This window comes from Camarhynchus parvulus, chromosome 1A, assembly GCF_901933205.1.
Source record: "Camarhynchus parvulus chromosome 1A, STF_HiC, whole genome shotgun sequence".
In the NCBI taxonomy this organism is placed as follows: domain Eukaryota; kingdom Metazoa; phylum Chordata; class Aves; order Passeriformes; family Thraupidae; genus Camarhynchus; species Camarhynchus parvulus.
Window position 1 is genome coordinate 35,544,221 of NC_044586.1, and position 27,611 is coordinate 35,571,831.

Sequence of the window (27,611 nt, forward strand, 5' to 3'; positions counted from 1 at the left end):
TGATGTTGCTGTTCTTTGAGATAAATGTTTCCTTTCTTTCTGAACCATAACCATATTCCCAGTGATATCTGACCCACGGATATTTAATTCTCTTTATGTAGCTCTGGTTAGGAAGGAAGAATACCTGCTTGGTTCCCCAGAGCAGGAAGCTGGCCCATGGCTCTAAATAGGAAATTAAAAAAAAAAATCTTTTTTATCTTGAGTCAACTGGCTCAGGCAGAACTTAGTAACTTCCTAAGTCAGAAGTTGCCAGAAGCATTGGAATCCTGTGGCCGTCTGACATAGTCATCTTTCCTCTCTTCTTCACTACATATTGTCTGCAAAAGGGATATGAAAACAAAGAAGCAGACTCTAAAGTACTACAGGGAAGTACTGTCTATCAGGCATCATGTGAAGACCCAATATCTGGCGCTTCTTGGACACAGAAGATTTGAGCCTAAATTATTTCTTGGGTAAAATTCCACTGACTTCACAAAAAAGATCTGAACTTGAGGAAACTTCTAAATTTCACTATAATTCTAACACAGGGAAAGAAAATGTTTCAATGGTATAGTTTGTCTCATCCTGTGACATGGATGAGGAAGCTTTAGGAAATTCAAACATGGGGAATGTATCCAGAATGTTTCATTTCTGATCTCAGAAACTGCTAATCAAAATTAAAATTGTATGATTTCACTATGTGTGACTCATTCTTCACCTTCAGGGAGATATGCTAAGACAATATTTCAAAGGAATCTTCATTGTGCAAACTCAACATCTCATTCTTTAAGGATGCAATTGATGTTTAATGCTTAACTTTCATTTCTAAAGTAGTAATTGTGTTATCTTTAACACTGTGACTTGTCCAAGGAATTAAGCCAAAACCATCTGGAACCCATTCTGAGTGTACTTGGGCAAAGGTGGTACTTTGCTAATGAATAGCATTTAAGGTACTGAAATGTACCTTTAGACCTATTATAGATTGTGTTGTACGTAGATTACACAGATTATTGTTACAGGGAAAAAACACAACAACAATTAGTGAAAAGCCCCAGAGATCAGTCATCTTGAGAATTAAATGTCTTGGACAAAGAGTTCATTTGAACTGATTTCTGTTTTTCAGACACTGCAAATGGATGTAAACAAGCTGAATACCACATTGCTTCGGATATTTCGCCAAGGAGTGGCAGCAGCACTGGGACTCTTACCTCAACAAGTTCATATCAACAGACTCATTGTAAGTACCAAAAGTCTGTGTGTATTAAAGTGTACCTGTTTTTCTAAATTCTCTTGTATTGATTTTCCTGCCACTATGGAAGAGTACAATTAAATAGGACAGAAAAATACTTATTATTCCATTTCTTCAACTGCACTACAGCAAAATAGATCCTGATTACAAAATTATTTAAATTCTCCTTTGAAAATACACCATTCTCAGCTAAGCCAGATAAATCTCTTTTTTGTCCTATTCATAAGCAGATTGCTTATCCCTTAGTTTTCATTCCAATGCAGTTCTTTTTCATGTTCACACCTTATCCATGTTTTGTTTCTCAAAGGTTGAATATTGCTCAAAAAATACATGTGATTCATCCTTTCAAAGGCATCTTCACAATTTATCCTCAGACTTTCCATTAGTAAATTAAATGTCATGTACAATATTAATATTCATGCTTTGTTATTCTGCTATCATAATCTGTCCTCAGAAATGATCTTGTAGACTATGGTATCCTACTGGTAAAAGATGGCGATAAATTTGCTTCCAGTAAAAAAGACTTTTTTAAAACAACTGTCATTGTGTGTTTTTTTGTGTATGCATACTTAATAACACTGTTGTCTTTTTATAACAATTTTACCGTGAAGGAAGAAAATCCAACATCATGTGTGTACTGCTAGCCTTCAATTCACTTTGCAGAGGGAAGAAGAGGTTTTTAATTCTACGTGCAGGTTGAATATTAGGGAAGAAAACTGACAGGTTAATCATAAAAGTATTTTCTGCCTTGAAAGCTTGATAGGATTGTATACATCAAAAAGGATTATAAAACTCCTTCAAGAAATGTCTCTGTGAGAGAAGATCTCACAAAAAGTACAGCAAGAAAAATCAATAGGAATGCACTGCAGCCCTTTCTATGTTCTTCAGGAATATCACTCATTCGTGACAAGCGATGCTAAATTTCATTGTCCTCCGCATTGACCAGAATGAAACGTTTAAAGATATATTCAGAGAAAAGTACAATTAAATGAGAAATATTTTGGAGTCTGAGATGTGTATTTCAATATACTGAATCACCTAGTAGTTTTCTTACTATGCTCCTTAGAAATTATGTAAATAAACAGAAGAAATATGCTGATTATTTTTCTACTGGCTTCATTGCTTTTTGCTTTCTCCTCTCATTTATGATTTAAGGGAAGAGATAATGTAATTTTTTACCTGCATATAGACCAGAGTACACTAAGCAGTATTATTTAATTAGTCTTTTCAACACCTGTAAAAGTTCTTCTATGAGTCAATATTTCAGCTATATAAGAAAGCAAGCAAACTTTTCCTCTATTTGCTCTAAAAATCACACACAGTCAAAATCCACAAGGAAGATGAATGCATCTTAGGAGACATTATTCCCACTTTTCATCCTTTTAGCATGAGACAGTTCCTCTCACACAGAGTGCTGGCAAGCAAGCAGAGCACATCAAAATTCATCTTGCCTTGTTTCAGTGTGTTGTTTCTAAACTACTAATCTAGGCTCCCTGTAAAAGCAGTAGAGGATGGTAACTGCAGGAGAAGAGGCACTGAGATCCATCCTGATTATATTAGGATGGATTAAGAGATGCCAGTCCCTCTCTGCTGGCTTTCAAAGGTAGGTGACTGACGTGAGGTGAGGTGACTCAGTCCCAGGTGAGCAGCTCAGAAGTGATCAGGAGTCTGGAAGCCAGGATGTGGATGGGCACAGAGGGAGCAGACAGCCTGCTAACCTCTTACATGTTACACAGATGCCAGGAAATATTAACTCACTATTTCCAGTGTCTCCTTAGCCTTTCCAGTACATCCTCCTCCCATAAAGTTACTTTAATGGGATAGAGAAACTCATAGACAGAGGAGGCACAAAACACTGGGAATGCTGCATACCCACCAAGCCTTGCCTGGTGCCTGTGACCTGCACACAGCAGCGGTCCCCTTCCCATGTCAGAGACTGAGTACAACCCCAGGTTCAAATCAGTTTCTTCAGGTCCCACTGGTAGCCAGTGTCCTTACCATTGTTATTGAGCAGATGGACCAGCAGCACATGTGAGAGCACAGAGGACAGATTTAGGGCAAACATGTTTGAAAGAGTCCCTTTCTGTGCAGCTCTGTTTTGAATGCAAGGAGTATTTTATGCAAAGAGAATTTCATGGAAAAGTATTTTAAGAATAGCAAAAGTTGTCTTTTTCTTCACTTCAGCAGAGATAATATACACATTCAAGGTGATGGGAAAGAGGCAGGGGAAATGAGGATTATCCCTGTTTGAACTGATCTCTCCCATCCCATCATGATCAATAGCAAATAACCAGATTGGTGAGGTTCTTGCCTGCCCACGCAGCAATGCAGGGAGCAGCTCCATGCCTACCTCATGTGTGTGGGATCCCTCAGATCTGGAATCTGCTCCACACTGTCAGCTACACTGGCCATAGCCCTGGGGAGACCGGGTTCCCACATCCTGTTTGGACATCAGAGCTGTCTCGCATGCTTTTCAAGTCTATCACAACATAGAAAATCTCTTTCCTCTTGCTACCTTGGAACAGAGTGGGCATCACTGACCTTTCTAACACAGAACCTCTTAGGCTGTGAGGACTGCATCAAAGACACCAGGGTAAGAATTAATAGATAAGGGAGCAGACATTCTCAGGTCACTCATTTAGTGCTAAAAAAATGTCCTTGGTCCTTTAATTTTGTTGGACGATATTAAATTGCACTGCAGTCAACTAATAGGACTTTATTGTGGTATGTGTCTGCCATATGTTGAGAAGGGACCAGAAAATAATGTCAAAATATCACAGCATTATGCTAAGCATTCCTATTTCAGCTCAGCTCAGCTCAGATGAACTATCTGCTAAAATCCCTGCTGGCACATTGCCATTGACCCCATCCCATGGCTCCTCCTATCACTATGTTACATTGATTGTTTAATGATACTAGACTCAGGAAAAGTCTACCTTGTCAATATTGATTGAGACAAAGCACTCATGCCCACATATAGGATTTGCATTTTCTTCCACAATCTGCTGGGATTTACAGAGACAGGCAAAAGGTATGCTCTGCTCACAGAGCAGGTTGCAACCTTTATACTCCATGCTTTGGAATTATAGTTGCAATCTACAGAGAGTAGAGATTAATGCGAGACCCCTCCTATGATTTTGCTTCTTTTTGTTTTTTGTTTTTTTTTTTTTTCCCTAGGGGAAGAAGAACTGTGTGGAACTGTTTGTGTCCCCACTGAACACGAAGCCAGGAATTTCTGAGGCGCTCCCATCTGAAGAAGTACTACGTTCCCTTAATATCAACATTTTGCATCAGAGTTTATCCCAGTTTGGAATAACAGAGGTCTCCCCTGAGGTTGGTTATCAATCTTCTAACCTGTATTATTTTGATATAGATTAGGCACTTACATCCTTGGTAGTATTCCAGCTGAGGTTCTCAGGCATGAGGCAAAAAATGTATGGGCTTAGAGAGCATCACTAGTGTAAGGCAATTATCATAGAATCCTCAAATAGTCTGGCTTGGAAAGGATTTTAAAGATCACCTAGTTCCAACCCCTCTGCCATGGACTGTTGTACCTTTCACTAGACCAGATTGCTCAGAGCCCCATCCAACTATCTCTGTTAAATTACTTTTGTAGTGCTTTATTAGGCTATTTACTCTTTAACATCCACGTCCTCCTCGCACAGATGAGCTACCATTGAAATCAGAGTCTAGATCCTAAGCATGCACTAATTGCCTTAAAGGAAATGGACATAAGGAATTCCAATCTATTAATGGGGGGTAGGAAGATATAACAATTTCAATAGAGAGATAAATGGAATGCAGATATTGGGTGTCACCATTACTACCCATGTAACTTTTGTCTGACATGATTTTGAAAAACTGAATCTGTACATTTCACCTGTGCTTCTTGCTATTTTTAGCATTGGCAAGAGATTTATTTTATTTATGTGCTCCAAAAAGAGGGTAAAAATAAATCTTGTAGCTATTATTTGTATGACTTCATCCATTTTTTTGGAAGAAAAAAAATCCATTTCCAAGTAGAGATAACATTGTCATCTCCACAGCTTATCTGAGACATTATCAGTGAGATGGACATCTAATTCTGGGTCAACCATTTAAAATGTGCCCAGAAAATGAAAGAAAGTAAAAGCCTTAAGGGTAAAAAGCCAGTGAGCTCATGGACATGACTGCATTTTATTTAGGGTCTTACCTGAAGCCCTTATATCATGCTGCATTTTATTTAGGGTCTTACCTGAAGCCCTTATATCCATATAAAGACCCTCAGAATACAGTTTGGGGCCAAACCCCTTCAATCATATTGTCAAGAATCAATATTTTCAGTGGAAACTCCCAATTTGGCAGAGGAAGTGTCGGTGTCCAAAAAAAACAGGAAAAAAATTTAAATCCTCTGATAAGCTGTGTTTCCCTCTATGGGTAAAAAGTTCCTGAGGTTTTTTATACCTAAAGCTGTGTTTGAGACACTGCTGTTTGAGCCATTGCGATGTTATGCCTATCTGTATTTCTACTGATTAGAAATTGTTTTGTTCACTTTAAGTATTCTCAGAATCTAGATGTCTTTGTTACCAAAAAAATGAAATAGAAAACAAGGCCAGTTCATGTTCTACTACAGCAACCTGCCACTATCAAAATTCAGATTCTCAAGTTTAACTGTTCTAATACAAAGCATAGCAAAGCAGTGGTTTCCAAATAAATCAAGTCTTTATATCACCCATCAGCAAACTGAGTGAAGCTTCCTTTAGGTCAAAATTTCCTTTGTATCTGAAGCACATGAGTCTTGACAGCTGGGATAGAGGCAATTATCTATTCCTAGTACTACAAATAGCACTTCAGGTAGACATGGTGCAAGAACGTATATGAATAATATATGAACGGAGAAATGTCATCAAGCTATGAAGAGATGCTGGAAGAAAACCAAGCCTTGAACTCAAGAGCTCATCTTGAGTTAGATACATTTCAATAATCTGGAGTGTTCAGATATTTGTATTTTCCTTCTGGAAAAAAATGTAGGTAATCATTTAGAACAGGATTATTAGAATGAAAGCTGTGCAGTCTCTAGCTCCTAATACTGTTGGAGACACAAGAGATTATTTTAATATTTCAATTCATAGCAGATTATACAGCTAAGGCATTGATCCTGAAAAATAATGCAGCTTTGCACTAATATGCAATACACTAATTACATATTCCTTGTGGATCTCAATAAATAGTTTACATGTATAAGACTACAGAGAAAAGAACATCAAAAAAACAACATACAATCTTTACTTGGTCAGCTGCCAACCACTTATATGCCCTCAACTTGCTCTAAGAACAAATTACTCCAAAATAACAGCAAACCGAAATAAAACAGGCAAACCTTTGAAGGAAGGTATAATTATACAAAGTCTTACATAGCTGTGATACATGATTTTACCCATTGTAGAATGTTTTGTGTGTGTGTACTACTGAGCTATCAATCCTGATTAAAGCATGAGCTAAAATTGTACGCTCTTCTACCGAAAGTATGAATGCTTCACAAGCAGTATTGTATGTGCGTTATCAGTGTATCTGTGCGCAAAGGAAACATTACTCTCATCTTTCTAGGTGGGTGGCAGACACAGAGGTGTTAGGGCTGGAATTTGTCTCCTTTTTCAGCTGTATTTCAGTAAGAGAGCTGCCTAAGGCTTGAAAGTCTTCTGGCTCTCTCTCTGTGGCAGACAAAAAGAGATGTGTTTGACAGGCAGTTCATCCCATCTGTGAGACACCTCTCCTGAGATTGCTTGGTTGACCCTTTTTAACAAGGTTTAGTGTAAACTAGACCCCCAGAGGGTTAATGCTGTGGGAGATTTGCCTGTCCAAAGAAATTTTGCCAAGATTATGTAGGAAAACCCACCTGGAAAACTGCTTTGTTCAAAGTTTCAGCCCATACTGTACCATAAACAGCAAAAATCCCAGTGGATGTCAGTACCTGGAACTACATTTCCATTCATTACAGAAATAATTTGCTTGTTCACATCTGCTGATGCATTGATCACTGCTTGATCTATTTTTGAGTAAATTGCCTGTCTCAAAATTATATCCCAGTTTCTTATTCTGCAGTTGCTGAAAGAGCAGTTTCCCTATATGTCTTTGCTGTAGGAGCCACGAGAGTACTTGACTGCCTGGTGTAAAATGAGATATGTACCAGTGGAAATGTGTAAATTTAAAGGTGTCCTTGCCATTTCAGGGGTCCAGGACAACACCTATGCCTTTCCTTGATTTTCCAATGGCTCATTGTAGTTGTAGCATTTGTTCTTTTATTGTGGTCTAAAGTTTGTGTCTGAAGTGGGATTTCAGACTGAGTTCTTCTCCATGGGATGTACCACATCCCATGGAGCAGAATTCTCCAGAACAAAGTACCAAATTGTGCTTGATGGTAGGACTATATTCAATGACTTAGGCAGCCTGTTATTATGGTGTGGGAATCCTGGCTTCCTAAAGTCTTCAAATTGCTTGGATTTCAGAATTTACTAGATTTCAGAATTTACTAGAAGAGAACTTGAAATGGTTTTGAATGACAAAAATAACTGAAGTTACAGTACATAAGATAAGGGTTACTATGTTTTGAGAGCTAAGCTAACTGCCAGCTGGAAATGTGTCACTGAAGAAGAAATTTCCAGAGTTCATACCAATATTATGCAATCCCAGAATGAAGCATTACAGCCTCCTTGCACAAAGAGGTTGCCTTTGAAGTATGTGATATTAACATATTAGAGAAGAAATCAAAGGAAGCAATCATGCACCTAAAGTATACAGAAACTGTGAGTCGCTGTAAGGACAAGTGATCAAAACCAATTATCTTAGAAATTACAACAGCCTGGACTGATAGAGGCACCTGGGAACAAAGCAGAGCACAAGGACATGCTCCTGTGATCAGGCAAGGCAGCTGTAGTGTGAAACCTGCACGGTGCACCCAGAGCACCCAACAGAAACAGGAGCCCTGCAGGCTGCCAGTGTGGATGTGGAATCACAGCACTTCATCACGCATGTACCTGAAGTAGAGCTTTTGGGGTGACTTTGTCATGGGAGACGTGCTTAAGTGGTTATTATCCAATGTCCTGTGAGCCTGAGAGGTCACACACATTCCTACATGTTTTCACTGGGGGTGGAAATGATTTTTGGCAGCCTTTCCTAATGTTCCTCAGCTAACATAGTTACAATAGCAAAAAAAAAAAGCTATTCAGTGTGAACTTCCATGAACCCTTTTTGATCTTGAGCTCTACCCCCAGCTCCCTGTAAGCTTTCCTCTGAGCTCAGAACTACAGCTTGCTATGCTCTCATTAGGTTCCAGCCCAAGGGACTAATTGGGGTTAACTGACCCAATTTGCAAATTCACCTGTTTTCCACTGAAAGTTTACCTTTTCTGGCAGGTCCTGATACTGCAGCAGAATCCTTCCATAACAGATTTTACACTGACTACTTCAGGTTAATGTCTATTTTGTTATTATCAAAAGCTGGCTGCTCATTTTACTTGCTTGTAGAAATACTCCACTATTTTTCCCATAATAAGACCATAAAAGCCAGAATGGATTTTTAGTATCTTAAAAAAAAAAAGTTTAAAAAATTATTTAGAAAAAACACATTTGTTCCATTCAGCAGATACCCTTGTGTGCAGGCACTCTTCAGTAAGGTTAGTGATTGAATGGCATTGTAAGACTACGTTTGGTTCTTCCACACATTGAATTATGCTGAATTCAAATAGCTTAAATTAACCTGGCTCATTCTGCCTGAAAAACTCACCTTATTGGAGACTCATTAGGGAATGGAAATACTAGGAAATTATTCCTTCCTCCCTGTTTGCTCTAGGATCTGGTGCTCCCGGAGCTAGTGAAATTCCCTTGCCACTCCATCTGCTCTGATATTCCCCCCTTATATTAGCTGCGGATCTTTGCAAATTATTCTGAGTATATCCTCAAGCCTATTCCTCAGAAACTATCTGAAGGACAAGAATCCTCTCGTTTCTGCCTTGCATTTGGACATCCTATTAGCTTTTTTCCTGGATGTCAGCAATTTGTAGTGGAGCGTAGCAGTGGCAGTTGCTACCCTCTTATCAGTTTTCCCAGACAAAGGAACAAAGTTCTGAATGATCTGCATTGACGTTTCAAAAAGCAATTCCTTATCATGGGTGTGAGATTACTCAGTTACTGGAAGTCACAGCTTCTTCTGTCATTAGGAGCAGCTTAAGCAATGATTTTGCTCTCCATCAACTAGATCTGGGAGAGAGATTTGTCTGAGTAGGTGAAGGTACTACTAAAGTGTTTCAAAATGGGGTGTCAAGTAAGTTTAAATTGTGGTATACTTTTTTACCCTTTTTACAGCATTTGTTAATATTCTTTGAACATTATTGTTAGAAAGACAAGTCAGGCAAAGACATGTCCTGAACACACATAGCACTAGACAGACATCATAGAGATTCATTCTCTTAAAATCTTCTTTTATTCTCTTCAGTCTGTTATATGTATGAAGTCTATTATAAAATATTTTAAGAGTTTTGTAACATCATTGAATTAAAGTTTATATAAGTCTCTCATCCACTGTGACTAAAAATCCCATTAACTTTTTCATTTACTTTCAGTAAAGAGGTATTAAACCATCCCATTTACTCACTTACAAAAGGTCAGCTCAGCCAATTCCCCTTTGGCTCCTGCTTTTTATCTAAATTTCCTCCTGAGAGATATGAAACACCGGAAAGCCATCAGGTAACCCACTCAGGGTCAAACATTGAGTTCATAGCTAACAGGCCGCAGCTGCAGCTGAAGCTGTCACCATGGGATTCCCATGGAGCTCAACAGGAGCAGTCTTGGATATGGAGCAGCTGCAGGTTTGGGCTCTGAGCCAGTATTGGGACCCAAGTCCTGTGCCATGAGCACAGCAGAATGACCTTGCTGTGCTGAGGTAGCAGATTGCACAGAGAGCTGTACCCCGCTACAGTAGCCACAGTGTTTAAATATGTCTAGGAACAATTTTTGCAGAAATATTTGGTAAGGTTTCCAGCTTCTCTTTGAAAGCCCTGAGTTTTAAGTTGCTCATTAGACATCAGACTGACACTTTATAAGCCTTTTTAAACTGTCAATACATGCAACATTTTAAAGCTGAGACCATGATGCATGATTACACTTACACACAAATATACTAATTTTACAAGATTGGTTTCTATAGTTGTGCTGAAGGATTTCCATTCTGGCTCCCAGGACTATTACTTCCAAAGAAAACTCTTCTTTATTACACTTTCAGTTCTAAAGCTGTCAACTCCCAGTTAAACACAAGCATTTCTTCAAGCAAGCAAGTCTCTGTAAATTAGCCATGCTACCCAATTTCTCTCAAAATGTTTGCATTTTGTGGCAATTATGTCTGTGAATTGTCTTGCATTGTCCTATTTTCAAAACAAGCAGTGCCTAATTCTGTGCTGAAAGGAGGACCATGAAAACTACATCAGGATCCAGCATCCAGCATTCTTTGTCAGCTTGTTCTCTTCCTCAGGCCATGAGCTCCCACTCCTCAGGAAGCTTTCCCACATGAATTCATCATCATCCAGACTTTCTGTGTGTGGGAGGCTAAAGAGGCTTGGTTTTGGGAGGCTTTGCCTTTCTGGAAGACAAAGTTGTCTTGATACGTTAGCTGTGCAAAAGAGCAGGCTAATGGGTGGCTAAACAAAAATGTTGGAGCATCCCTGCAGTTCTACAGGCCCATTGAGCAGCCACTCATCTTTGTATGGAGGAACTCTTTCCCCTATGATACACTCTGTGATAAACACAACATCCTCAGAGAGGAGAAAAGGCCACATTGGGATGGGAAGACAGCTCAGTATTTAAACTAAAGGTTTATTTTAAGCCATTAGAGAATTTCAGTGAGAGGGAAACACAAAGACCGTGACCGTTTACAATGGAAACCAGAATTTTAGAAAGTTGGTTTTACTCAGTCTGAGAACTTTACTGAAAAGACACAATTAAGAAAATAAAAGCAAGTAGCTGAAAATGGGAAGGGCAATGTCTACTGAACTGTGGTCCCAGAAACATCAGACAACATACTTTATTCTAAATAATATATTGCAGTTAGACCAAGGGTGCATGTACTTTGTTTCTGCTACAAAATCTATATTTGAAAACATAGTGAAATTCTGGTAATTTAATAGTCCAACCAAGTCCCACTGCTGCAATAAAGACAAAAATAAATGCTTTTACAATCATTATTATTTCATAATTCCCAGGAGTTCCCTAGGAGTTCTGGAAATTTTAGTGTGCACAGCTGTTACAGAAATGTTCTATCAGCAGGAAGCCAAAGATAATGAGATTAAGCATAATCAGAATTATAGATAAACAGATAATGAGATTATTTTCAGCAAAATCAATATTTTTTACGTATTTGTGTGTGTTATCCAGAGGTGACAGTGTGAGGGCTTCCTGGCTCATGAAGGCAAACAGGCAAGTCACCTGCTCTGCTCCGTGTCAGGTGTAAACACTGGGAAGGCCGGTGTGTGCGTGCTGGGGCTGGAGATAAGCCCCGGGAAGAAAGGCAGGGCAAGAACTTCCCAAAGGCCATGTGGGAGCACAGCCCTCTGACCTGAGCAGCCAGGTGGCTTCCAAGAATGGTGCTGGGCCTTGTTTGCTTTACCTTCAGGCAGCCTGTGCTGGCTGGTGAGAGTTCCCTGGGCCGCAGATCCTGGCGTGGTGCTGGGAGCACGGGGTGGCCCTGCTCCATGGACTGGGCGTGGGCAGGGGTGCCAATAACAGCGCTCCAAGTCAAGCCATGTGCTGTGCAATTTCAGCGCTGACAAAGCTGAGGAGAGTGATTAATGCCCAATGAGAGCTATTTAATCTGCACATGCCACTCTATAACTTTTTTTCTCTTTCTGTTTCTGTTTCATTGCTTAAAAAAGAAAAATGTTTTGCAAGGCCAGCACGAAGCAGACAAAATCTGGAGCAAGGAAGGATTTTATGCAGTTGTCATATTTCTCAGCATCTTTGTCATTCTAGTGACTTGTTTAATGGTAAGTTTCCCTTTTACCTTTACTTTGTTTTTTATTTCATGCTTTTCTTAATCTGAAGGATAGGGTCACGCATTCTTTATATGGTGGGTGTTTTCTCAAGGCTAATAGAAACTTAACTCCAAGGTAAGAATTGGTCACTCTCATAATGCTGGGAAACCAAAGTTTGAAGAATCACTTTTCTTGATGTATTTTGAGTTGAATGAGGAATGTAACTAGAAGGAAGCTGAAGAAATAAATAAAAGGTTTATAGATCTACAGGATAACTCTGTAGGGACATGAGTGATGATTTCTCAACCTTCTTAAGTCCCAGGATCCCTGAAGTCCTCTTACCTGCCTTTATTTCAGTGTTACTAGATAGTAAAAGCAACACCATATTGATAGAATGTTGTCAGTGCACAGTTGTTAGAGTGTGTGTTGGTATTTGTGTATCAAATGGATAAATATTAAACTGAAATAACTAATAAGTACATGAAGGAATAATCATTTTTGAGCAACTTTGCCATTCACATTGTGTGAGCTCAGTGGCTAGGTTTCTGAGCATTAGGCACAATTCTAATATAATGAATATGAGATGTGCATTGCTCACACAGAAGATGAAGAACCTAGCTATAGTAGCTATACTGCTACTGACTTTTGTAGGGTAATTTTTGCAATGTTGTATCTTATACATTTTCCTTCTTTAAATTGTGTGATTCTTCTGCAGTGCACACATACAAGTGTTAACTGAATTCTCTGACAATTGTCAGCATTTATGAACACACAGTATCTTGGGGTCTTTTGAGATATTTTGCTCTCAAGCACATTTAATTTTCTTTAACCACTTACAACCTTAAGATGGAAAGCATGTTTAATCTGAAGTTATTAAAAATGGTCACAGTTATACAAATGTTCAGAAAAATTTATGATAAAATGTTATTTAATCTTTTAAGGTCTCCCTAAGATTTGAAAAGCACTTGTTTTATCACAGGAAGTTGTTGCTTTATTTAATTTCTACTTTCTTGTTGTCTCCATCTCTCCATGCCATTTCACTCAAAAAGAGGAGGATAACTCTAGAAATCTCATCTTCTCTACTCTCTATTTTGGAGAAGAGATATTTTGGTCATTACTGACTCTTTAACTGGAAGAGTATAGAAAATGCTGGCTGTCCTTGTCCTGGTACCACACAATATTTTCATTAATGACCTGGAATGCATCAACAATATTGGAAATTGAAACCATTCTGTATGACAGTATCAGAACTTCAAATATTCTTAGGGTGCCAGAGAAAAGATGGGAAAGAACAACAATGCTGCTTGGCAGGGACAAGAGCTGTAATCATGTGCATCAATACAATGTAGGAAATATGTGGTAAAACAACAGCTCTGTAGGAAAGGTTCCAGCAGTATCACAGAACAGTATCAGAGAAATAGATAAGGAGATAAGCAACATCAATGTTGCAAAAATACACTTCTTATCCTGGGATATATAAATGAGGATATGATCTCTAAGATCTGAATTCACCTCTACTATGGTAATTTGGTTGTCATGTCTTACTCATTTTCTATTGTCTCCCTCCACCACATTTGTGAAAAATTTCAGGCAATTATAGGAGGAAGGAGATGCAAGAGTGATCAGAGACACAGAGGACGTGAAATAATTTGGTTTATTTATGACAGGGAAAAGGAGCAAGCAGAAACATGATAGTTCTCAAACATGGAAAGATTTCAAAGGCTGTTGTAAGGAAGAAGATAATACTTTCTCCATTGGGGACTGGAAAAGAAGAAAAATTTTTACAAGGTGATTTGGCTGACTTATTAGAAAGATCTTTGCTATCACATGTGTTACCAGACCCTGAATTGCTTTGCCTGGGGAAGCTTGGGAGTTTTCCCTCATTAAGATTTTAGTCAAACATCTGATTTTAGGCAAACATCAGAAATAGTTTGGGTGTAGCTGATCTGAAGTTAGGGCAGAGGTCAATACCAGTAGACTCCTTGAATTCCTTCCAGATGGAATTGCTGCTATGCTGTGGTCTTTTCCGCAGTGATTCCCCTTTCTGTTCCTCCCAGGTCCAACCTGTATCTTTACATGTGCTACTGTTTAAACTGCAAATGGACACTGTCTCAGATTTTGCCAGGATCTGATAATATATAGGTATGTGCAACCTGAAAAGCTAACAGACAGCTCATGTTGGTTTTTATCCCATTTAATGTGTGTCAGAGTGGCAGATTGGGTTGGTCACTATATTTTTGGCCATTTCTGGTTTTTTTTACTTTACCTTCATTAAAACTTTTATAGCCTTGTAACACTTTCTGAGGAAAAGCATTAGTGTTTAGATCAAAAGTCGTTGGTTAGATTTTTTTTTCAGTTTCTGCTAGGGTCAAGCTATCTTTTTTTCCTAGGGTCTTAATAATAGATTATTAAGTAGTATATTAAATAATACTTCTCCACATTTTGGAAGTAAAAACCATAATTCCTTGGGTCCTCAAGAAGTGAAACTATGTCAAAACATATTAGTGACAAGAAGGTATGGTGAGCATTGTCATGGCCATGAGTCTGTGAGCTGCTTATCTGCTGGTTATTAGAAACAAATTAGCTGAAAGCACTCACTAGAGAAAAAGACAGTAAAAATATTTCAAGTCCCCCTTTACTGGTACCAGTGCCCTTGCGTCACAGGTACCCCTGAGAGGACTTTTTTTTCTGCAAAATTATGGGAAAGAAATCTTATCCTAGTAATTCTAAACCCTTCAGAATGAACAGATGGTTTACCTATCCAAGTCTTGTTTAACATGTGTATTGCTAATGACATTAGGTCAGTTCCCAGCTAAACCTCTAATAATAATCCTTGAACAAACAAACCCATCAGATATATCTTGCCATCACTGGAAAGCTAGGGAGTGTTAGATCTTTATGTGGTGCTAGCAGGGGCAACAGCTGTCAAAGAATTAACTTGCAGAGAAAAAAAGGTTCTGGTCTAGGTTTTCTCTTACTCAAGCATCCAAATCGAATGCTTTACAGGAACAGATAAAGCAAAGTGGAAAGTACAAGGGCATCTGCAGACACCTTCAAAAAACTGTGTAAGTGCCTTCCATCTCCACACGCAATTTTACAATTCTTATAAATTTCATAGCTGGTAAGGCATGTTTTGAAAATGGAACAGCTATGGCTCAGAAATTGTTTTTTGCATTGCCCTCCAAAGAAATAAGATGTGTTAAACAGGTGTAACATGGGTACCTCTGGAGTGACATTACTGAGCACAAGCTACCTGCCTGCCCTCACCAAGCCAGGGTTCAGCAACATCAGTGTAGAGTTTGATGGAAGAAGATCAGTACAACTTCTGCTTTTGTTGCACATACCAGATGTTCACATTCATAAGCAATATGTGGACAGATAATCCTGGTATTACAGTGTATTCAGAAATCAATTTCTTGGTGATTGTAAAGCACACTTTTCTGAACAGATGGTTAAATAACTTCATAGGCCACTCATCGCTTCAGCTTTATTTCAGAATAGTTAATGTTTCTCTCAGGATATTGGAGCCTATCCCTGCCTGGAGGAGTATTTCAGAGCAATAGCAGTCTACTGTTACCAAAGTGACCTAGTAAAGTTACCCTGTTCAACCATCAGCTCCATGCCAGATCAGTGAGGACTACTAAAACAAATTGAGGCTGCTCTAAAAAAAATTTAGGCTGCTGTAATTAGAGACTTGTATCTGGCTAAGTCATAAACATCTATTTTATTTTGTGTCATTGTCTCTCTTGTGTTAAAATGCTTAAAATTTCTTCTACAGTTACTCTATTTATCAGTATTTCCATCTTCATAATGTCCTCTGTAACTAATTTCCATTCTGTGTTATTTGCTCTTTAAATAATACTACTGCAGGTATTACAAATAAGTACTGAACTCACAGTGAGAACTGTTAAAATCCCTACTGTCAATGTGTACACTCTGCAGTTTATGTAATGGAAACGCTTATCTTGTTGTGGGAAATACTGTGTAACATAACTTGTGACTTGCCTTCTAGGAATGAAAGTCACCTATGGCAATCTTCTCCAGCATTTGTGGTACCTTCCTTGCCTTGTTTACCAGGCAATTGAGATTGAGCTGTCCTTTTTATTTTTGTAGGTTCTGTACAGATTAAAGGAGAAGATCCAGTTGTCACTAAGGCAAGAGAAGGAAAAGAAGCAGGAGATCCACCTCTCACCCCTTCCCCTGCAGACATCTCAGACTGAGTACAAGACCACCAACAGCATGGTCCAGCCTCAACAGGCTCCAAAGGTTATCAATGTTGTAGTGGATCCTCAAGGCCAATGTGTTCCTGAGCTCAAACCTCCCCTGTGTGCCAGTCCATCTCCTTTCAGAATGAAACCTGTGGGACTCCAGGAAAGGTAGGATGGTGCCTGGTGTACTCGGGATTAATTCTGCTTTTTTATACTTATCCTTCATGATTTCATATGTTCCTCTTCTGTCGATGAATGGGAGACTTTGCCATATGGACATCTGAGAGGTGTTAACATCTGTGTTAACATCTATCTCACAGATATTATCTCCTTTCCTTTTCTTTACATATGACCAAAGATTCAGGTCATATGAAAATGTTCAGGTTTAGGCTGAGATTGACTGCATTAGTGGCATTCTTTTTGCTGATTATATTTTTCCCATACTCCAAAGAAATATTTTTTTCATTTTTCATTGGTTTTTGCCTGTTTTGATCCTGGAGATCCTGGAAGAGAGTTCAAGGGCTGGTTACGTATTGTCAGCAAAGGACATTCACATTCTCAGGGAGTCCCTAGCACCTGGAAAACTTAGAAGGAAAAGTATTTACACCAACTGAGTGCATTTAGCCATCTCATAGAGTGTTTCCATTATCACCTTTAGATAAATTTTTTCCTTAAATGCAGCTTTCTGTGATGGTCAGGATACAGTGAAAAGTCTACAGGCTTTACAAAAGGAAGAAGTGATGAGTAATGAAACAACTCTTGTGTCCAGGTCCTCAGAAATACTTGGGCACCAAACCCTGCCACTCACTGTACCTTTCAAAAACTGGGCCAGTGCTCTTTTTATAAAACTAGTTATTCTTCCCATAAGAGAATGCACACTGACATCTGTCTCTCCTCTGTTAGAAACCTGTATAATTTCTTGTCTGATGGCTGCAGGCTGCTTTCATAAAGCATCAGTGCTCTGAATAGCTCACATAGCATGCAGCTGTGCAACTGAACTCTGCTGCCCCGGCACAGATGATAAATGAAAGAACAGATGCGATGCAGAGACCAAGCAGAGCCTCATCTGTGAGGGCTCTCAGCTGAGCTGTAACCCTGATTCAGCTTCAGCCATGGGTATTTCAATGGCAGAGATTTTATCAATGGATTTATGACAGACAGAGCTCAGGGAGGTGGATTTATTCCTCTGTGAGTAAAAGAGGCCTAAAGGCAAAGCTGTCATGAAATATGCTGTGATATCGCTGCAAAAAAAAAAGGAAAGGAGGAAGCAAGTAAATACATTTTGATAGTTTCTCTCATTCCACAAGAGCCTAAAAATAAACACAAAAGCATAAGAATCACATAGCTAATTTATAATACTTAATATATAACATAGCATATGCAATAGTTGAGAGGGATTGAGAGAAAGCAATTTGTAGAGGGATTTCTTACCTAAGGACAAGAAGCTTTTTGTACATAAGGAGAAGAAACTTTTCCATTTCTCAAACAAAGAAAGTAAAAACAATTGATTTAGGATATTAATTTCCACTATAGATAGGAATTTTACATTTAATTCTCCTAAACCTAATTGCATCCTTTGGAAGGACAAAGTTCTGAGTCAGATATGACAAAATGAACAGCTGAGATACAAAGAGAAAACTAAACCTGATGTTTGACCAAATAAACCAGACATTTAGGTTATTACTAAGGAAAAAGAAGTTGAAGGAATTGAGCACTTCAGTTTCTACTGTAAAAGAGCACTAACAGACTGTTGTGAAAAAGCAAAATCCATTGTGATAATATCCCATTGTGCAGCTCTTTTTTGCCATGTTTAACACAGACTCTATCAGCCCAAGTCCACTCCTAAGAAATGGTTGCTTATTTCAAGCTCAGTGTACAAAGGTCTGGGCATATGAGGGAGAGAACTTTAGGGAATAGTTTATCTTCTGTTCCTCTGACATAAGCAGCTATTATTATGTCTATTTCTTATTTATTTACTATAACCTTTACTACGAACAAATTTGTATGCATTCTAACACTCAGCAGTGTTGGAAGCAAAAAGTAATAATGCACTGACACATTCTGCCTCATTTTATCTAGTGACTTGGTGACTGGTCAGTTGAAAACTCCTCTCCACCTTTCTGCTCCAAAAAACCCTTGCACTAGGGAGCCTCGGACCATCCTCATTACCTTTGGGAGGAGTGGACCTTACAGTATGGATCTGCCCACTGCAAGGAGCAGCAAACCATGTTCAAAACAGTCTGCTAACTGCCCTTCTTCTGTTAGTATGGAGTGAATCAAGCCTGGCGGTCCCATCCTGCTCATGGCACAGCTTTAGGGCACCCTTTCAATAATTTTTGCTATTCTGATTTTGGTTTCTGCCAAGGGAAGAAGCTCTTGGCAGGCTAGAGTGGATATGGGGGCTCCTTGACAAACTTAGCATGGAGATTCCTTTGGTCACATGGTTTGACAGTGGTTCCTGAGCTGTATTTTCTAACCATCCAGACTACTCCCTGGCTTGATTCCCTAAGAGCAATCCGTAGTCCTGAAATGTCTTGTGTGATCCAGACCAAACTGCCCCTGGTTTGGGCCATGGTTCATTGATTTCTCTTTGAGCACATAGTGAGCTGTGCATAGCCATCTAGGTGGGAAGTTTGTGACAATCTCTCTGAAGGATGGGACAGAAAAGTCGGATAATGCAACATGATCTAATTGAAGATGTCTCTACTCATTGCAGGGAGGTTTGATTAGATGACCTTTAAAGATCCCTTCTAGACCAAACTATTCCATGAATCTGTGCCTGCCTCTCAAGTTCTCTTTGCTTTGCACACTAGGTGCTGCTTTGAGGAACATACCCTTGACAGGACAAGGGGTGATGATTTTAAACTAAAGGAGGGTAGATTTAGATTAGATATAAGGAAGATTTTTTTGCAATGAGCATGAAACACTGTCACCGTGCGCCCAGGGAGGTAGCTGATGCCCCATCCCTGGAAACATTCATGGTCAGATTGGACAGGGCTCTGAGCAACATGATATAATTGAAGCTGTCTCTGCCCATGGCAGGGGAATGGGACTATGTGACCTTTAAAGGTCCCTTCCGTCCCAAACTATTCTATGATTCTATGATCTAAATGCAAAAATATAGTGGAACTGATTTTTCACAAAGCACCGCATCAGCCTCTGGCTCTCTGAACTTTTCCATTTTTATTTGTAACAGCATTGGCCAGTACAGAGGCAAAAAAAATGTTAATGGACTACTGTGCATGGATAAAAATATTTGTGGGAGTTTGTCCAGCTTCTTAAAACATGTTGGGCTTCTGAATACTAGAGCTAAGTCCATGAACATATTTTTCTGTGTATCTGGAAATGCTCTTACTCAGCTATTTCTATAAGACACAGCTCCCCGGCAGATTATTTGCACTATCAAATGTGTGGGATGCTGCAGTTTTTCTGCCACCTACGCGGGGCCGGTGCCTTGCAGGATGTGGCTGTGGCAGAGCGCGGGGACAGTGACACCTAGAGCCGGCAGGCAGCGCGGTCATCCCGCAGCTGAGCTCCTGCAGCAGGGCAGGCGCTCACACAGCCGGGATGAACCGGCCCAGTGGCCGCAGGAGGCGATGCTGCTCCCCTGCTCCTGTCTCATGGGACTCCACCCGGAGTGCTGCATCCAGCCCCAGTGCCCCCAGCATGAGAAGAATGCTGACTTGTTGGAGCAAAGAAGGCCAGGAAATGATCAGATGGCTGCAGCACCTCTCCCATGAGGACAGGATGAGGGAGTTGGGGCTGTTCAGGTTGGAGAAGAGAAGGCTCCAGGGAGACCTTATTGCAGCCTCTTGATACTTGAAGAGGGCCTATAAAAAAGATGGGGGCCAACTTTCTGTTAGGGTGTGTTGCAATAGGATAAGGGCTAATGGCTTCAAAGTGAAGGAGGCTAGGTTTAGACTAGATACAAGGAAGTAGTTTTTGAATATTTGAGGTCAGGTTGAACAGGACTCTAAACAACCTATTCTAACTGAAGTTTTCCTTACCCATGGAAAGTGGACTAGATAACTTTCAAGGGTCTTTTCGACTCAAACTATTCTCTTATTCTATGATTTTCCTAGATGCTGCTCATGGATGTGTGCTCACATGTAGTTTGGGAAGGGGGGGAACAGTGGTGGCCAAGAGTAGAGAGTGGACTCAAGGTGTGGAGGTGACAGGGCTGTCACAACAGAGGCACTGTCCCCTTTCTATTACAATTACTGAGGCAGGCCAGTGAAGGACTATTTCTTCACAGCCTCTGTGCATCCCCTGGATCATTCAGTGCAAAATGCTTTGGAGTTGTTCTCTTTTTGTGTTCTCTTTTTTGTCTGAACTGCTGCTCCTTTGCAGCAAAGACCTTCTCCCCTGGCAGCCCACATTGTTCTGTTGCAGACCAAAAGAGCAGGAGAGCTGCTGTTCTCCTGTGGGCGTCTTTGATGATGAGCTGTCACAATATCACAGTGTCGATGCCTGACTTTTGGATGCAAATAATTGTTTTCTCTTCTGTGAGCACATCTATGAATACTGCATCAGTGTTTACTTTTCTACTTAGGCTTTTATAGGCTTATATGAATAATACATACTCTTCCTTCAGCAGAATAATGTTTCCTTTTATTCTGTTTCTTGGGCCAAAATTCATGTTGATATGAATGGTCCCAGTCAAAAGCAGAATCTGGTGAAGTCGAATGTGGTATTTTAGATTTCATTCTGACATATCAAGCATTGAAAATTCTTAGTACAAGCAGTGAGTTGTTAAATCACAATCGTGGTAGATAAAAATACAAATGTTACCACACCAGCATAGTATTACAACAGGGTTTACATTTTTTGTGGCCACTGCAGCTGTGAGTTTTAGTTCCAGTGTTGTTTGTGACTAAGACAACTGCATTTCAACTAACTAGTGGACAATATGATGTTTTGTTCAAATTAGTTAGTGGGCAAAGATACATGGAAGAAAAGAAAATGTGGAAAATGTCTTCTCTACTGTGTGTTGAAAACAAACAGTGCTTTGGAAAAATTTCTCAAGCATTTGTATTTCATTCTAACCACAAAATCCTAAAACTGGCTATTATATTTTAGTAATCAGAGGGAAAAATCACAGCTCTGTGTTTTCTCAGTTTTTTACATATTCATCAGAAACTTATTCTGTCTAAAAGGAAGAGCTCCTCATGATCACTATCAGGATGCCAGGGGTTTGCAGGGCTCTTATTCAGAACAGGTAGTATTTTACATGTGCCTTGTACTGATTTTTTTTTCTCTGCAAATATACACAAGAGAGTGAAGATGATGATAGAAAACAGTTTGGCAAATAAAGCAAAAAGCCGGCAGATAAGTGAAATAATAAACCATTTTAAAATGTGAAATAAAATAATTATGCAATGGTATGGAGGAACAGCTGTGACACAGGAAAATAGAAGATACTCTGTGAAAGGGCAGAGCCAGCAGGAGCAAAACTTGGAGGGGAGAGGGCTGCTTACAGGCATCATTCAGCAGAATGTGCCACCAATTCTGCAACCTCTATGGAAAATCAGTAGGCATCAGCATAGAGAACAGTATGGAGACAATCACCTGAATCAATCAATTATTGCTCTCTACAAACATAACAGATGAGTGAAATTTGTCTTGAACTCTGACTGTGAGAACTCTGTGTGATGTTACTTTTCCCCACAAAGCAGAGCAATACTATGCCACAGTTGATAGACTCTCCCCAGTGAGATTTCTCTCACTGTCCTGAAGATCCCTGTAAACTGGCAGCAGAATTCTTTCACCAGTTCTAAGTGTTCAGTAGACATGCAGTGAGTACAGCTCCCTGTAAGTATAAGGAAACAAAAGTTAATATAACATGCATTACAATGCTAAGTGCTCATCTGTCCACTTCCTTGTAACATGAGAAAGAGAGATATTCTAGTGGGAAAGAAAGGCAATATATTTCTTTATAATATGAAAAAAAAAGGATTCGGATAACCCATAGGAGTCTGTGGAACTCAGTGCCAAAAGGTAAATTTTTTAACAGGAAGGTATTAGCAAAAGGTGCACGTACAAATAATGAGAGCAATTATTATTCTTTTTCTGTCTTCAGCATCCTTCCTCAGAAACATCTTGTATTTTACATCTTTACAAAGAAAATATTGTATAATTTAGGCTTCAGGTTTGGAGGTGGAAAAAATTGCTTTTAATATTGAAAAGTATTCTCTTTTATTAGTCATTCTGCATAGACACACAAATTATTAAACTATAGCTTCAGCCTCTTAGGCAATTTCTGTACACTGTAAATTGCCATCTGGATGACAAATACCACGGATGACAAATACCACAAAAACTAACTCTAATACCTGTTTTCCTTATTTTAGAAAGGCAGCATTCATTAAAATGAATCATTATCTTAACAATACAATATACTGAATAAAACCTCATAAGAAACATTGGAGCCAGGGTAAAGAACCTGATGTGCTCTTTTCTTTTTTAATATAACCTCAGCTGCACCTCAGGATATCACTGTTCAACCACAGTTCTGCTCTAATAAATGAGAAAAATTTCCAACAATTCTCTCTGTCTCTGTTCTGATTTTTAGATCACAGAGCACAGTTGCTGCAAATACAGTTATGGTGTTGCTGATCCATTATGATTTTACAAAACTATCCATTGTGAGTAATAATTTCAAGTAATGCTCAGAGGGTTGCACCTTGCTCTTGTACTACTGTAAACCTGCCAGATTTTCTAGTTTATCGCACAAACATGGGATCTTAATATATTTACAGGAAGGGGCCTTGGATTTCCTGACTAAAATAAAGTAGCTTTGCATAGATTTGGAGGATAAATTTTCCCTATTGTGTGGCACTGAATATGCTTTCTGCATTCTTCATTTAAGTAATAGGGATTGTTTTAGGAAAATGTCAGTGTAATTGTTTGAAGCAAAGCTATGTGCCAACATGAAAGTACAAGCTGCAGAATGGTTTCATGGTGATATCCTATCAGAAGGAATTTGCAAAGAACCAGGCACCAGTAAAATGAGTTTGAGGTGGGAGGCAGGAATTTCTGTGCTCTGATCTGTCTCTTCTACCAACTGCTTAGAGCACTTTGGGCATGGCACATAAATCTCCAGACATATTCCTAACCACTGGATTGAGGATGGCTGGATATTGTGTCCATCTGAAGAGATGTAACAAAGACAAGAACCTTAACCTGAGGTGTAGTAAAAGCCCTACTTGCTACTATTTGTTCGCATCATTTAAGAAGAGTGAGAGAATACAATTACAACCCCCTCATACACACACTTTCTGAAAGACCTAAAAATACATTTCTCTCATTTGGCACCTATAATTCCATTCTGGTTTGTAAGATCATAGAATCATAAAATGGCTTGTGTTGGAAGGGACTTTGAAAGAGATCTAGTTCCAGCTCCACTGCCAAGAGCAGGGTCACCTTCCACTTGGTCAGGTTGCTCAAAACACCATCCAACCTGACCATGAACACCTCCAGGAGTGGGGCATCCACATATAAATTCGATGTACCCAGATACACTTAGAGCACTAAGGCTGTGTAGTAGAGATTGGTTTGTGTCCATACTGCTAAGCTCTTTTGCCTCCAGAGAAGCAGGGCCTAGATGCAGACTTCCTCCTGGGAATGGTTTGTGCATGTGCTCATTCCCAAACCGTAAATTGCTTTGGAGTGCTCTTGTTGTCAAGGTTTAAAAACAAACCAGGGCTGCAATGACTGATATGTAGCACTGTCATTCAGTGCCTGGTATTGTTTTCCTGGCACTGTGATTTATTTTTTTCAAGATGTAGCGTGCACATGTAGTGTGCAGTGGGTGTGCAAGGGGACCAATCCTGACTGAAGCAGTTGCTTATTGCCTTTTAGGTTATTGTCTTTTCAGTGCAGGGTCTCCCTGAAGCCCTGCATTGTGGCTTCCCTCCTTCTCAGGCCCTCTCAACTAGCTGAAAGCCATGCTGATTTCTGGCATCTGAAGTCTGGGTGAAGAGTAAAAGCAAGGACCTTGGGCTACCTGGGCTACTGAGGTGGGAGAAACTGCTCTAAGTAATGGGGAGTGTGAGATGGGATCCAGCTTCCAGGGTCTCCTGCTGCATGCCCAAGAGGTCTGTGCTGGCACATGGATTCATCACTAGAGAGAGAATAAAGCTGTGCCCCCAGCCTGCATTTGTGAAACATTTCTGTGAGTGCACAGAAACTCTAAAAACTTTCTGCAAGTGCCAGATCTTTGAGCTGCATGAATGTCTGTTCTGTCCAACCCATTACAGACATCTCTGCTTATCTGCAGTGTAGGAAGAGGGCAGGAATGTGAATTGTCCCCTTTCTCTGGAGAGGAAGTGAACTCAGTCACCAGCCTAACAAAGACCCTCTAAAACCTGTATTTTAACTATTTGACTCCTGGCTGGTTGAGAAGCTGTTTTGGTTGTGTTTAGAGCTCTTTGAAGCAAAACTCTGTGGGAGTTGTAATCTCAATAAATAAACACAGATAACTCTGTACCATTGCCCAAACTTACACCCACAGTTCATTTCCTCGTGTCTGTGGCACATCTTAAAATTACTTTAGATTAGTGTGGGTGGATGGTAGGTTTCCACTCCTATTTCCATCTCTGTTTTCCATTGTCCCACATCCCTTTTTTCTTCCCTTGTGAAAAATAAGCTTTCCAAGGCACATGACTCTCACTTTTGGGAGTGGTTAATTTAGGCAAATTAGCTTACCCTTGTTTAGAGAAATTCTTGTGATGCAGCTTCATGGCCCTCTGCTCTCATGTACAGGGGAATGCTCCATTTAGCATATGCAGTCTGTGCTTACCCTTGGTTTTGCCTTTACTATCCTCTGGGGTTTAGTCAAGAATTTTATAATAATTTTATTGTATTCCCAGGTCTCTCATCTGGCGTTTATTCTTGTTACTCCAGTTGCTACTGGTTTTAGCTTGTACACAGGAAACCACAGTGCCAATCAGTGTCGTTCCCAAGGTGACAGGAAACCCTATTTGGTCGGATGTTGATTGTGCTTGTCTTCACGGCTCCACCCATCACATTTTCTTCCTTTTTGGCTTAAGTTAAGACAAATTAATCAGTGGCTGCCATCTGGTAGACAGTTTTGGTGGGTTTGCAGGGATTTGTCCAGCTGATCTTTTCAAAAGTCACACAAGGGAAAATATCTATGTTAATATTTAAGTGCTTCTTGAGCCTGGAATTTACAGGGACTGCTGTTGCCCTGAGCACATGAGTAATTTGAGTTGTGTGAGTGATCCCCTTTTCTTTTTCAGCAGCAGTTTTGGGTCTTTAAGTGCTGTTTGGAAATCAGACAGTTAAACTCTGATGCAGCTTTCCAGTGACTGATTTCCTCAGCTCCTCTCTGCCTCTAATTTGTTTCTGTGCTTGACCATCCAGGCATGGTTTCTGTGACTGCTTCACCAGCTGTCCTAATGTGCAAGCAGAGTGGGACATCTGGGAAAGTGAGGAGATGCACATTAGCTGGACTTGAATGCTCTGAGCACCTCGTCTCAGCCCTTAGCAGGATGTGTCCATCTGTGACATTTGCAACCTAATATATCACCTTTTCACAATGGTAGGTTGGAAGTGCTGTGCTAAGGGACAAAGGCACCAGCTTCTTTATGAGATTGGTTTGTAAGCAGGAAGTATCTCCTGAGCCCCTGACTAGTACCCACAAGTACTGGTTTCAGCCAAACAACGTAGAAGGAAGCATTTATATCAGATATACAGAATTCTGATATTTAGAAGGAAGGTTGATTTTTCACATTTGGGGTTTGTATAAAAAAGTTTCCTTGAGTGTCCCCATTAATGTCGGAAAAAGACTAATGCTTTAAGTTAAAACAAAAATATTCCCCTCTCCTCTTGTTTTGGAATGCATTTATCTTTGTTCATGGTATTTCTTTTACAGGGCAGCCTAAAGCTGGAAAAAATTCATTAATTTTAAATGTTGGAAACAGACAGAGAAAACACTTAAAGAAAGAAAAGAAAAAAATCAAAGTGCCTCCAAAACTGCAGTGTAAGATATCCAAGTATTTATTTGAATTGCAAGAATCCATGTGCTGGGCAGTGCTTACATCCAGCTTATCTTGTAGCCATCAGTTAACAGTCAAGGCCATGAATCTCTTCTGTGAGTGCAATCATAATTAATTTTACTTCTATGCTGTGCTAGGAGAACTCTTCATAATTATGAGAGTTGACTAATTATACTACTTCTTTTTTGAAAAATCTAGTTCTGGATATTCAGCAGAGATGTCTTGCATAGTCAGAGCTACTCTGTACAGAAAGCTTAACATTGGTAGCTAGCAGAAATGTCTGCTGTCTGCACATACACCTTTGCTCAAGGAATACAGCATTTAAATCTCTGGGCTGGGGTATTTCTCAGCTCTTGCTGGAAATTCTCTTTAGCATTCTCTCTGAGAGCCTTGGTCACAGATCAGGATCCCTCTGTGCAAGACTCCATATGTACACAAAATTGCAATGTTCCTCTATCCAAGAGACTTACATTCTAGACATCAGACAAAGTAGTAAATGCATACAGGCAATCAGATGTGCCGCAGCAAACAGAGAAGCAACAGCATCATGGCAGAGATGAGGATGCCCAAAGTATACCATGAGAATGGCTCAGCCTAAGAAATACTGCCCAGATTCCATGCAACACTGACATTTCAGCCAGACTCTTGCTGGAGTTGTCTGCTTTGATACCATCACATCCAAGCTGATGCACCTATTTGGTTAGGCTTTGAACCTTAGCTGAGTTTCCAAGACATTTCAGGAACTCTTTTTGTGATTTTCCTACTAAGACAAGTGGGACATTTATTGGTTAAGTGATGCATTATGGTGTTGCAAATCAGTGCCTATCTTCATGAAATACCTTACCTTTGAACTCTCCATTAATTTCTCTAACCAGGGGAGTCTGTAAGAAGCTACAAAAGTGATATTTCTTTCTGGGACTTTTCCTTATGTTCTCTATCAAAGAATATACTTTGATGCTTAACAAACAGAGAGTTTTGTAGTTAATTTATGGTATCTATAATTATCCTTTTTGTGTTAATATTGTGATTTGATAACAGGAGCAAAACAGAACACAGCAACTTCAAATGTCCGCTCAAATATGCGATAGGCATCAGAAAGGGAAGTAGTGTATATAATTCCCACACAGAAAAATGTCATTAAGTACAATGTTTCTCTAGGG

The 27,611-nt window shown here is 39.6% G+C and overlaps 1 protein-coding gene across 1 annotated transcript in view; it reads left to right on the forward strand.

The window, feature by feature from the left end:
• PTPRR (protein tyrosine phosphatase receptor type R) overlaps positions 1 to 27,611 on the forward strand; it is a 139,713-nt gene that overhangs the window by 68,969 nt on the left and 43,133 nt on the right. The window contains exons 3-6 of the mRNA XM_030959928.1: positions 1,103 to 1,216; positions 4,406 to 4,561; positions 12,126 to 12,236; positions 16,338 to 16,600. Coding sequence (XP_030815788.1) covers positions 1,103 to 1,216; positions 4,406 to 4,561; positions 12,126 to 12,236; positions 16,338 to 16,600 — 644 coding nt within the window. The remainder of the gene's footprint in view (positions 1 to 1,102; positions 1,217 to 4,405; positions 4,562 to 12,125; positions 12,237 to 16,337; positions 16,601 to 27,611) is intronic.